The sequence below is a fragment of the Entelurus aequoreus genome, linkage group LG08 (assembly GCF_033978785.1).
Source record: "Entelurus aequoreus isolate RoL-2023_Sb linkage group LG08, RoL_Eaeq_v1.1, whole genome shotgun sequence".
Classification (NCBI taxonomy): Eukaryota; Metazoa; Chordata; class Actinopteri; order Syngnathiformes; family Syngnathidae; genus Entelurus; species Entelurus aequoreus.
In genome coordinates, this window is record NC_084738.1 from 16,878,488 (window position 1) to 16,892,228 (window position 13,741).

At 37.8% G+C, this 13,741-nt stretch overlaps 1 protein-coding gene across 2 annotated transcripts in view; it reads left to right on the plus strand.

Annotated features, from left to right (window-relative positions):
• The window catches only part of LOC133655504 (transforming growth factor beta-1-induced transcript 1 protein-like), a 28,939-nt gene extending 15,787 nt beyond the window's left edge, over positions 1 to 13,152 (plus strand). For both annotated transcript variants that reach the window (XM_062055732.1, XM_062055733.1), the window contains 6 exons: positions 3,849 to 3,933; positions 5,330 to 5,545; positions 10,873 to 11,046; positions 11,117 to 11,198; positions 11,280 to 11,428; positions 12,562 to 13,152. In XM_062055732.1, coding sequence (XP_061911716.1) covers positions 3,849 to 3,933; positions 5,330 to 5,545; positions 10,873 to 11,046; positions 11,117 to 11,198; positions 11,280 to 11,428; positions 12,562 to 12,828 — 973 coding nt within the window. In that variant the 3' untranslated portion in view covers positions 12,829 to 13,152. The remainder of the gene's footprint in view (positions 1 to 3,848; positions 3,934 to 5,329; positions 5,546 to 10,872; positions 11,047 to 11,116; positions 11,199 to 11,279; positions 11,429 to 12,561) is intronic.
• The last annotated feature ends 589 nt before the right edge of the window (positions 13,153 to 13,741 follow it).

A 13,741-nucleotide genomic window follows, 5' to 3' on the forward strand; every position in this document is an offset into this window, starting at 1 on the left:
AGGTTAGGGGGTAGCGGGGGGTGTATATTGTAGCGTCCTGGAAGAGTTAGTGCTGCAAGGGGTTCTGGGTATTTGTTCTGTTGTGTTTATGTTGTGTTACGGTGCGGATGTTCTCCTGAAATGTGTTTGTCATTCTTGTTTGGTGTGGGTTCACAGTGTGGCGCATATTTGTAACAGTCTTAAAGTTGTTTATACGTTCACCCTCAGGGTGACCTGTATGGCTGTTGATCAAGTATGCCTTGCATTCAATTGTGAGTGTGTGAAAAGCCGTAGATATGTGACTGGGCCGGCACGCAAAGGCAGTGCCTTCAAGGTTTATTGGCGCTCTGTACTTCTTCCTACGTCCGTGTACACAGCGGCGTTTTAAAAAGTCATACATTTTACTTTTTGAAACCAATACTGATAATTTTTAAACCGATACCGATAATTCCCGATATTACATTTTAAAGCATTTATCGGCCGATAATATCAGCAGTCCGATATTATCGGACATCCCTATTAACAACAAATCATTAGTCACTTTTACGAGGGCCGTTTCAGTGGAGTGATTTGCCCTGAACCCTGACTGAAAGGGTTCACAAAGATTGTTAGACACTAAGTATTCATGTAGCCGCTGTGCAGCAATTGTTTCTAGGATTTTTGAGATAAACGAGAGGTGCGACAGCGGCCTGTACAGCAGGATGTCAGAATCGAGGTTAGGTCTTTTAAGGAGAGGATGAATAACCACTGTTTTGAATGCTAAGGGAACAGTACCAGAAGAGAATTATAGATTAATTATATTTAGCACTGATGGTCCTAATATTTCAAACAGCGCCTTAAGTTTCCCAGGAAGCCGTTCAAGTAGACATGATGCTTATTTTGTCCCATTAACTAGAGTTCCTCTAATGTTACTTCTTTAAAATGAGAGATTATTTTTGGAAGCATTTGCCGTAATGCATATATTTATATTATGGAACCCAGTTGGAGCTGGGACGTGATGTCTTTAACCTCCTTTTTAATAAGCTTCATTTTTTAAATAAATAATTGTATACAGTCATCAACTGTGTGGGTGGAGACCCTGGTTGGGTTTGCAATTCTACGGTGTTAAACAAATATTTAGGATCGTTTTTCTGTGGCGAAAAGGATAAGAAAAGTAATTAGTTGTAGCTAAGGTAAGAGCGTGCATAGGTTTATAGGTTATTAAACTATCACTCCGTGATTGCTTGATGGAAGAGCTCTAGTTTAGTCGTACGCCATTTGCCTTTATACATGATTGTTTAAGAGCTCTGGTTCCTTCCATAAACCAAGGGATGTGTCTCTCAGGAGCCTTTTTTAGACTACCAGTGCTTTCCCATCAATGGGGTTGCGCAAGGTGTCATTAAAGTTGATAGTGAGGCTGTCAATTGAGCCCGCATAATTTGGGAACGCCGCCATTACTGAGGGCAGTAGGCCGGAGAGAGTCATAGCTGTAGCATCGCTAATATTATGGCTGATAAAGCATTTGTTAATAACAATTTGTTGACAAATGGAATTGCAAATTTTATTAAGTAGTGATCTGACATTACTTTTGTGCACTGGAGTAGTATAACTTTAGTGGCGGTGATACTCCTGACAAGGAATAACTCGATCCTATTACCGTTACGATGCGTTGTGTGAGACCACAACTGTCGATTATAGTTTGGAGTGCCACGCTCGAAGGGTCTAATGCAGGCCTGGGCAATTATTTTGACTCGGGGGCCAAATTTAGAGAAACAAATGTGTCTGGGGGCCGGTATATTTATTTTTAGGAACACTAATGCAAAACCTCACTATAATGTCTGATTGAATGCTAAAAACGTTATGACAGACCGCCTTAAAAAAAGGAATGAAATTGTAAATTTTCTACTGAATGAGACACCCAGAATGTACATGAAAATAAAGAATGTGGGATTCACACTATTAACTATGAACGATAAAACACTGAATATCGACAACATATGAACAAAATATTTTACAATCAAGCGAAACGCAACAAAAATGCAACAAATAGCCAAATATGAACGTGAAGGTTAAAAAAAACAACCTACAATCTGATATATCTGATACATCACTGGGCTTTAGAACTGGTTGTAAAAATCTCCTTCTGTGTCTGTCCCTGACATTCGCATCTCAGGCTGGCTGCTCTGGAAACACTCTGTGGAAACACTCCCCACCCACACTGCTTGGTGCCTAGTCTGAGCTGCTGTGACTTAGATTACCATAGTAACTAGTATATGATGCAAAAGCGCACATTCCAACCATTGAAATACTTTGTATAGTTCAAGACTTACGGTAATTTGAAAACATTACTGCACATCATAAAGGCAGCTACAATTTCCATCTTAAAAAAAAATATTTGGGAATGTCCGGCGGGCCAGATTGAAAAGCTTAACGGGCCGCATGCCGCCCCCCGGCCTTAATTTGCACAGAGCTGGTCTAATGGGTAATTATGTGTATATTAAAACTGCGCATGGTAAATATATTATATGCATAAGTCACTAGGTTAGCAACAAATTTGGATAATTTGTTGATAAAGTCTGAATAATGTCCAGAGGGGCGGTATATAACAGCCAGGTGGAGCGGTGAAGGTGCAACCGACCTTATAGTAAGAACCTCAAATTATTTATATCTATTACTTAGGCGAGGGCTTAGGTTAAAGGGGAACTGTGCTTCTTTTGGAAATGTTCCTATTGTTCATAATCATTGTGAAAGACATGACAACAGATGGATTTTTTAAAATGCATTTTAACTTCTAAATAAACATCAATAAAAGTCCACTTACAGCGGAGCCAATTGGAGGTCCTCTATTTCGCTCCTAAAACCCAATAAATAACCATTCAAAAACCAGCAACAATACTCAATTTACATTTTCGTGACATGAATATAAACCAAGTATTACACGTTATCGATGGGAAAATGCATTTTTAGACAATATGATTTGCCTGAGCGGCTAAGAAACACCGGGAGTAACAAGCGGTAGAAAATGGATTACAAAAGGACAGATTTAAAAAAAAAAAAATAAATAAATAGAAAATTTGGGACTTCCCGCCAGCCGGATTTTGGACGCCGGCCGCATTTTGGACGTTGTCCGGCCCGCCAGTTTGGAGCCCCCTGGTTTACATCATTGAGCGGTCTGCTGCTTTCTCGTTTCCTTGCTCCTTGGAAGTTTATTCTGTTTAAATCCTGCGTCTCACCTGGACAGAAGAAGTCTGAGGAGGTATTCCGACAAGTTGGTACACTTTGACAGCCATTTAGGGCCCGGAAATGAGGAGCAAACTGCTGAGCCAGCATTAATACAGCAGATGAATTCAAGAGTTGACAACATTTTAAAGTGCATGCAGAGGTAGCTAAGGATGTTAGCGCTGACCATGCAGCTACTGTCATCTAGCGGTGTTCATACAAAAAAAAATTACAATTGGGGGGTTGCCTACAGCCACAGCTGTTAGTTTTTTTACCTAGTGTTTAATCAATTTTTTTGACGACACCACACACTAGTGACTATAGAATACTTAATTGAATAGAGGAAGAAGTTAATTGGAAAATTTGCTGTATTTCACTTTCTAGTCCATTACCATTATATTTAGGTAAACTACTGCAGATATGATGTCACCATTGTTTTGTTGACATTTGACCTTGTCATTCAAAATCATTCCAGGGTAGATATCCTTTAAATCAATCAGGTTTAAACAGTGTTTCTTGCTACCTAACATCGGAAGACTGGTTTTGTCATGATGGATGCTAACAAGGAACACATGCTAACACGACCTTTGACCCTTTTCCTTCACATAACGTTTGTTTGAAGAAAACCTGTGTATGTCTGGTTGTTATTGTAGTTTTGTGTTTTCTTTCAGCTCTGCAAAGCCATCCGCAACAACCGCCACGCTGGAGTTGGACAAACTGATGGCGTCGCTGTCCGACTTCCGAGTTCAGAGCACGGTAAGGCATGCCATAATTAGATTATATATATAACTTTGTTTGCATCTTCTGGGTGTGTACTCTCTCTGCATCGAAGTGGATTCCATTCAGAGACCAGAATAGTAACACTGTTAGTATCACAGCAAATACATTATATTGCATTGTCAGTCAAATAGATGTGGACGATACCGCTAATTTTAGTACTGATCTGATACCAAACAAATCCAGAGCCAGTATTGCTGATATACCGATACTGATGTGATAGTAAGTAAGTACATTTTATTTATAAAGCGCTTTTCACAGATAAAATCACAAAGCGCTGTACAAAACATAGGTGAAGTAAAACAACAATTCAAGTAAAACAACAGGGGCAACATCATAAAAACGATACAAAGTGGATTAAAATGAATAGTTAAAAGGTGCATTAACTAAAAGCTTTACTAAAAAAGATAAGTTTTCAAATGTTTTTTAAAAGTTTCAACACAGTCAAGATCACAGAGGGACTGGTGCAAATTGTTCCAGAGTCTGGGAGCTATAGCCTGGAATGCCAGGTCTCCACGGGTTTTAAAACGATAATGTTTCAGGATCATTGAATGATTTTGCCTTACATTTTAAGCAAACATGTTTTGATGAACAAACATTATTTATTTAGTAGTATTTCCCACACATTCATTTATTTAACCACCAAATAGATTTGTCGCTACCTGTTGAGAATTCTCAATTTTTCAAAAAAAGTTCCTTTATTTTCAAATGCAAATGTTGACAGGTAAAATCTATAAACATGATATGTGTCATTGCCAATGTGCACCCACCCACAGCCACAGATAGATTGCAGTCCCGTGGGAAACAATATGAACAACGTAACTATATCATCACGATTATACAATGATTACATTATTCCCTTTCATTACATACAACTGTTTGACCGGGAAAAAAATCCATATTAAGTAAACAAAAGTAGAAACTACTCTCATTAAATTGCTTTTTGCCCTCAAAAGCCTCCAATGTCCAAAAAGGTATTCACTGTTTTCCCCATTCACACAAAAAACATAGATATTTGTGAGTACAAACAGTACAATGATGAACTGAAAATCGAAGTAGTATCAATGTGATAGTGATACTACCCCTTATATCGATACTATAATTATCTGGATAAATCTGTCTGTCCCTCCAGTCAAGGTTGTGAGACTGGTAAAGGCCCTCACTTGACCTCGCGATGCGTTCACTGTCACCAGACAGTGTCAGATGACAGCAATTAGTCTCAGACAATGTGCATCCACATTGTTATTAATCAAGGGGCCAACCAGCACTAAAGAAAGTATTCTTTTTTTTTTTTAGATTGCGTGTCCTGAATAATGCAAAATGTTCTCCCTCACCATTTTTAAAAACAGTTAATTGTCCAACTGTCTCGCTGCAGCCAACTGTCAGTCCAGTCATCACAGCAACAGCAACAACAACAACAACAACAACAGCAGCAGCAGCCCCACAGCAGCCGGCCGTCCCGCCACAGTCTTCATCAGGCGGCTCATTGGACAGCATGCTGGGGCTCCTCCAATCAGATTTGACAAGGCAAGGAGTTCAAACCTCTTCCAAAGGAAACTGTTCAGCCTGTCAGAAGCCGGTCGTGGGACAGGTGAGTGTGCACATGCTGCAACATTAGGCATACCTGCAGCAGTTTATTATAGTGGCTTTATTATTAGGGATGTCAATAAAAATAGATTTTTGAATAAATCGTGATTCTTTTTTGTAACGATTCTTAATCAATTAAAAAAATTAAAAAATAAAAACTATTTCATTTGTATCTTTTTTTAAACCTGTTCTGTCCAGCCACTCAAGCAAATCATTTTTGTTGATTTACTTTAAAAAAGAGAAGTGTGGAATACTTCTCATGTTGCCTTATTTGTATTTGACTTTTTTAAATGTTTGGGTAGAATTTTATTCAACAAAACCAGTTTTTTTAAGTAATATATAAATGTACCACAGCTGTTGATCTATTTTACAGAGGAATGTAGTTAACCACATAACTGGCACCCAATGTAAATAAAAAGTATAGATTTTGAAACAAGAATAGTTTTGAATCGATCGTTAATTTCCAAGAATCGAATCGAATCGTGCAGTGCCCAAAGATTCACAGCCCTATTTAATATTGATCCTGGCAGTGCCACTCCGCTTTTCATTTTCATGCAATTGTGGCTGGCAGAGGATATTTATTTTTTAAAGAATTCTCGAATTGTCATCTGTGTTCCTTCAATGAACCTTTTAATGTGCCTTGAGTTTTTGGAAAGGCCCTTCTAAATATAAAAATATTATTATTATCAATGTCAAAGCTACACAAAAAGCAACATATTTATTCTTTGTGACCAAAAGTATTCCATTGAAAAGCTCATTTTTTATATCCCAAGTTTATCGCAACATAAACTAATGCAATCATTTATGTTAAGATTGCAATCTGAACTGTTGGCTTTCTTTTTTTTAAATTAATTTTGTATTTTTCCACCAGAGGGCGCAACATTTTCCCTTTCAAACCATGCAGCAAAATGTATCTGCTTTGTTTGGTTCTATTGTTTTTTTATATTCAAAATGTATGTGTGCAAACATACTGACCAAAATAGAATCAATATCTGATGTATATTTGGGATAGAAGTACAATAATCCCTTGTTTATTGTTGTTAATTGGGTCCGGACAATTTCCGCAACGTATGAATGAACCATGAATTGATTAACGTGGACCCCGACTTAAACAAGTTGAAAAACGTATTCAGGTGTTACCATTTAGTGGTCAATTGTACGGAATATGTACTGTACTGTGCAATCTACTAATAAAAGTCTCAATCAATCAATCAATCATTAATTATAAATCAATCAGGCAATCAAAGTTTATTCATATAGCCCTCAATCACAAATGCCTCAAAGGGCTTCACAAATCACAATGAGATCCTCGGCTCTGATCCCGCATCTGGGCGAGAAAAAAACTCATCCTAATTAGAACAAAAAGAAACCTTGGAAGAGACCGCAGATGTGGGATCCTCTTGATAAGTCAGGGCGCCGAGACGTCACAGACTGATGCATAAAGAAGTGGTCCTCCCCTGGTCCCAACTTCATAATGTGAGAGTCGAGTCCATTGGGAGGTCAGCAGGGGATCATCTTGAGTGGAGACAAGTCAGCAGCACAGAGACGTCACCAACTGATGCACAGAGGAGTGGTCCACTTGGATCCTCCGTGGAAACTGATCCGTGGCCACCTGATAATCTCTCCATGCAGGAGAGGGGGATAGAGCAGAAAAGAGAGGTGGCAGATCAACAGATCTAAAAAGGGTCTATTTAAAAGTGAGGGTGTATAAATGAGTTTTAAGATGAGACTTAAAGGCTTCTACTGAGGTAGCATCTGTAACTGTTACCGGTAGGGCATTCCAGAGTACTGGAGCCCGAATAGAAAACGGCCGCAAACATTTTTTGGGCTCTGGGAATCACTAATAAGCCGGAGTTCTTAGAACTCAGATTTCTGGCCAGGATATACGGTACAATACAATCAGCAAGATAGAATGGAGCTAGACCGTTTAGTATTTTATACGTAAGTAGTAAAACCTTGAAGTCGCAACTTAAGTGCACAGGAAGCCAGTGCAGGTGAGCTAGTATATATATATAAATAAAGGTATAAACAGTATAGGCGTAATATGATCAAACTTTCTTGTTTTTGTCAAAAGTCTAGCAGCCATATTTTGTACCAATTGTAATCTTTGAATGCTAGACATAGGGAGACTCGAAAAGAATACATTACAGTAATCGAGACGAAACGTAACGAACGCATGAATAATGATGTTAGGGTTACTGGTGGATAAAATGGGACACATTTTTGCGATCTTGCAGAAATGAAAGAAGGCTTTTTTTAGTCTAAAAGGGCCACTTTTTTTTTTTTGCCTATCCTTATGAGAGACAAGAAGACACAAGGTTGTTTTTTTTGCAGTCTAACATATAAAATCATCATGTTCTAGGTCCAGGCTTAATTTGATTGGTTATTTTTTTGATTTTTAATTAAGTTAAAATTTTTTATCAAAGTAGCAACATTACAATTACAAGAAAAATAGCTCTTAATGTCCATATTTCTTTGAATTTTCAAATGGGGTTTTCAACAGATGTTACCTTTTTGAAAAGGCAATCTAAATACAATCTATTGCTAAAAAAAACAAAACATCATAAAAACACCATTTAGATAGAGCGAATAACTGCACATTATACTATGATACAATCTGACCATCGTTTTTTTCTGAATAAAATGTGACAAATGATGGCAGCGAGCTTTATGGCTGTCGCCTCAAAGGACATTCAAAAACTAGGATTTAATTTACAGACTGACTTCATATTTCAGGATTTTAAAGACAGACATATACACAAACGCTGGTATATAAAAAATAAATAGAAATATTCTTATCTTCATGTACTTTTGCCTAGTTATTTTTTGGTCTTCATACAGACCCAAAAGTTTTGAGGTCGAGGCACTTCCGGAAAATGTGAACAAGGTCATCAACCTATGTGCTCATCAATTGATACAAAAATAACCCTACACAGAGAAAACAATGATCTGCACAATAAACATTGTACACATTACATATTGTTATGAACGTGTCTGTTACAACATTATATATTTACTAGCAGTGTTGTATAAAATGTTGATGGAGGGCTTTGAAGTTGCTTAGAGGACTGAATCTGCATCTTACAAGTGCTTTTTATCATCTTTAAAATACTAAAAGAAAAAAAATAAATAAAGGACGTGGATTCTTGTCCCTCTTAATGATTTTAAACGATAGGCAAAATTCCCCAAAAAGTGCAGTTCCCCTTTAATGTGTGACTCAAACGAGAGAGTTGGGTCAAAAATAATAGAGATTCTTTACTGAGTTGTTTTGTATAATTGTTTTGTTGTCAAATGTTAAGATGGTATTATTGAATAAGTGCCGGTGTCCAGTAGGACCGATCATCAACATTTCCATTTTCTCATGGTTAAGATGCAAAAAGTTGCTGGACATCCATTGTTTAATTTCATTTAGACACGCCTCCAGATGACTACAATCTGCTCCGAATTCAATATTTTCATAGCTTGAGCATATAAAAAAAACAGTTTGGTAACTTCTTAATATCTTTTGTAACATTATGAGAGCCCTTGAGACATGACATAACACCCGTTAGTCACCTTTACACTTTCTTAATCCAATATTGTAATGCTGCCTGAGGCTGAGCCAATCAGTGGCCACGATACTGAACAACGTGCTCTGAATACATTTGTCTCAGGCCAATAATATTATAGTATTGGTGTTTTTAGTTTATTTTGGCAAATGCTTAAATTAGGACCATAAATTGTAGAATATGCTGTAAAAAACATGAAAAATATATATTTTTCAGATTTTCGTGATGTTTGAAGTGCAATGTGGCAAGGGACGACTACATTTGCAAACAATGTGTTTATTATGGTGGCTTTAATATTGATCTTGGCAGTGCCACACAGATTTAAATTTTCCTTTTATTGTGGTAGGCAGAGGATATACAGTACAGGCCAAAGGTTTGGACACACCTTCTCATTCAATGGGTTTTCTTTATTTTCATGACTATTTACATTGTAGATTGTCACTGAAGGCATCAAAACTATGAATGAATACATGTGGAGTTATGTACTTAACAAAAAAAGGTGAAATAACGTGTTTTATATACTAGTTTCATCAAAATAGCCACCTTTTGCTCTGATTACTGTTTTGCACACTCTTGGCATTCTCTCGATGAGCTTCAAGAGGTAGTCACCTGAAAAGGGTTTTTCACTTCACAGATGTCATAGTTTTGATGGCTTCAGTGACAATCTACAATGTGAATTGTCATGAAAATAAAGAAAACACATTGAAATGAGAAGGTGTGTACAAACTTTTGGCCTGTACTGTACATTTTAATGATATTTTTAAATGGTCATCTGTGTAAAACTAAATTTAACCTCCAATGTCTAAGCTACACAAAATGTGACACGTGTTCTTTGTGGGGAAAAATATTCCATTGAAAATGTAATTTTTGATCCAACTTGTATCGCAACATAAACTAATACAATCATATATGTTAAGATTTTATTTTGGATTGCTGGCTTTCCTTTTGATTAATTTTGTCTTTTTCCACCAGAGGGCGCTTTGTTTCCCCATTCAAAGCATGCCTCAAAATTTGTTTTGCTACTGTAAATGTAAAAAGTGTATTTGCTTTGTTTTGTTGTTGTTTTCGTTTGTTGTTTTTTAAAATACAAAATGTACACTACCGTTCAAAAGTTTGGGGTCACATTGAAATGTCCTTATTTTTGAAGGAAAAGCATTGTACGTTTCAATGAAGAGAACTTTAAACTAGTCTTAACTTTAAAGAAATACACTCTATACATTGCTAATGTGGTAAATGACTATTCTAGCTGCAAATGTCTGGTTTTTGGTGCAATATCTACATAGGTGTATAGAGGCCCATTTCCAGCAACTATCACTCCAGTGTTCTAATGGTACAATGTGTTTGCTCATTGGCTCAAAAGGCTAATTGATGATTAGAAAACCCTTGTGCAATCATGTTCACATATCTGAAAACAGTTTAGCTCGTTACAGAAGCTACAAAACTGACCTTCCTTTGAGCAGATTGAGTTTCTGGAGCATCACATTTGTGGGGTCAATTAAACGCTCAAAATGGCCAGAAAAAGAGAACTTTCATCTGAAACTCGACAGTCTATTCTTGTTCTTAGAAATGAAGGCTATTCCACAAAATTGTTTGGGTGACCCCAAACTTTTGAACGGTAGTGTATGTACTGTATGTAACTATAATGACAAAAATGTAATCTATATCTGATGTATATTTTGGATAGAAGTACTTTTAAAAGACTGGCGTACTTAAATTAGAAAAAATATAAATTTTTGGGAAGCACACATTTTTCAGGAAGCGTGTGATTATTTCCTTCATCCAGGTGGTGACAGCTTTAGGAAAGGTGTGGCATCCCGAGCACTTTGTGTGCACGGAATGTGAGACAGAGCTGGGCAGTCGCAACTTCTTCGAGAAGGACGGCCGGCCGTACTGCGAGTCAGACTACTTCACGCTCTTCTCCCCTCACTGCGCGCAATGTAACAAGCCCATACTCAACGTAAGAGGCCTCTACATGAGTTGACTCTCACATGAGCAGCGTTTGCTAATGTCATTCCCTCCTTCATCAGAAAATGGTGACCGCTCTGGACAAAAACTGGCACCCTGAGTGTTTCTGCTGCGTCAAATGCAGCCGCAGTTTTGGCGAGGAAGGTAAACATTTTTTTAAAGTACAGCAGCTTACAAATACGCAAGTCTCATAATGACAACAACCTCACTTACAAACGTTGTCAGGTTTCCATGACCGTGAGGGCCAGCAGTACTGCCAGCAGTGCTTCCTGACGCTGTTTGCTTCCCGCTGTCAAGGCTGCAGTCAGCCCATCCTGGAAAACTACATCTCAGCCCTCAACTCTCTCTGGCATCCACAGTGCTTTGTATGCAGGGTGAGTGTTCCGTTTTTCCACTAGACATATACAAATATATATGTATATACACACAAATACTATATATACACACACACATACACATATACTGTATATATATATATATATATATATATATATATATATATATATATATATATATATATATATATATGTATTGTACATAAAGTATAGCAGCTCCATTGTAAAAAATGAAATAAAATAAGAAAATAATAATACATAATATATTTTTTTTTTTAAAAATCAAATAAATAAAAAAATGCCATTCTTAGAAATTGTTATTGTTGATATTCATTTTTTAATGAATAAATTTAAACAATTCTAATACTTAATCTAGATCACCGACTTGTATCAAGGTCCATTTTGGATTCATGCACTAAAAAAAATACTCATTTCTAAAAATAATACAAAACAATTGAAATACAATTGAATGTTTATTTAACATTCAACATTTGTTTATTTATATTACATTTGTAGACATTGTCATTTTAAAAAGTATTCTATATTGTTCTTAATATTACTAGCTAGGAATGTCACTCACTTGATCAGAGACTTGCATTGAGAGATTTGGATTCATGCATCTTTAACTGAGAAAGTAAAGGAAAGTTTTAAAAAAATACAGAATCAGTAATTTAAATGAAATGACCATGTGTGGAAAAAATTATATAAAAATACGGTCAAAGGTTATTGACCTCGCTAAACGAATTTCCGCAAAATATAGGACTCGCTAATTATAAATTTTATATTTTCATCGCTAGAGCATATACAAAACCTGTTTACGACCTTTGAAATACATTTTTTAAACATACGAGAGCCTTCTAGCCATGACATATCTCCCTTTAGTCGCTTATATACTCCTATATGCTGCCTGAGGCTGAACCAATCAGTGACCACGATACTGAGCAGTGTGCTCTGGTTGGTGTGGTCTCCTCTAGTGGCCAATAATACTGTAGTATTGTTGTTTTTATTTAGCCATTCTTATGCTCGAAAATGCTTAATTAGGCCAAAATGGCCTTTGGTTTGAGTTTATTTAGTTAAGTAGTTAAGGCCATTATACACACATTGTGCTACTTGTGACTCCCAGATGACTATTTTAAATGTTTTAAATATCTTCTTCCTTCTCTCTTCTCCAGGAATGCTACAGTTCCTTTGTCAACGGCAGCTTCTTCGAGCACGAGGGCAAGCCGCTGTGCGAGGCCCATTACCACCAGTCGCGGGGCAGCATGTGTCAGGCCTGCCAGCAGCCCATCCTGGGTCGCTGCGTCACCGCCATGGGCGCCAAGTTCCACCCCCACCACCTGGTGTGCCACTTCTGCTTGAAGCCCCTGAGCAAAGGCTGCTTCAAGGAGCAGGAGAACAAGCCCTACTGCCACCCGTGCTTCATCAAACTCTTCGGTTAAGGACCCGAATGACCCTCCACCGAATCAAACCAGAAGCTATTTTTTTACATTTGTATACTGTAGCAATGAGGGTGGAGCTGGTCTCTTTGTACTGAAGGAGATGAAAAAATTCCTAAATATTATTAAATGAATAAAAAGTTTTTTTTTTATAGTTGTCCAAGGTACAATACTTGCTTTACATTGCTAAAAAAAAAAGCATCACTGCCACTGCCTTTATATTATGTCATCCACTATATATGTTCAATAGGACCAATTAACATCATTCTTTCACAAATGCTGTATGCACTTTGCCAAAAGATCTTCCAAATAATAAATACATGTTATGCTGTACCTTTTGTGTTTTTGTTTTAATGCCACATTTTATTATATTTTTAAAATCACAAAAATCTCCAATCTGGTGACTAAATTATGATATGAGACCGCCTACAGGAGAGAGGTGGACCGGCTGGCGTCTTGGTGCAGCCTCAACAACCTGGAGCTGAAGGCCCAGAAAACAGTGGAGATGATCATGGACTTCAGGAAAGTCACAGCCCCACCATCCCCCCTCACCCTGATTGACTCTCCCACCCCCGTCTCCATTGTGGACTCTTTCCGTTTATTGGGCACCACCATCACCCAGGACCTCAAGTGGGAGCCGACCATCAGCTCCCTCATCAAGAAGGCCCAGCAGAGGATGTACTTCCTGCGGCAACTGAGGAAACTCAAGGTGCCGACCGAGATGCTGGCGCAGTTTTACTCAGCCATCATCGAGTCCATCCTCACATCCTCCATCACCGTGTGGTTCCCCGGCGCCACAGTCCAGGATAAGCCTAGACTGTCTGCAGCGCATCGTACGTGCTGCTGAGAAGGTGATTGGCTGCAAGCTCCCATCCCTCCAGGACATGTTCTCCTCCAGGACCAGGAGGCGTGTGGG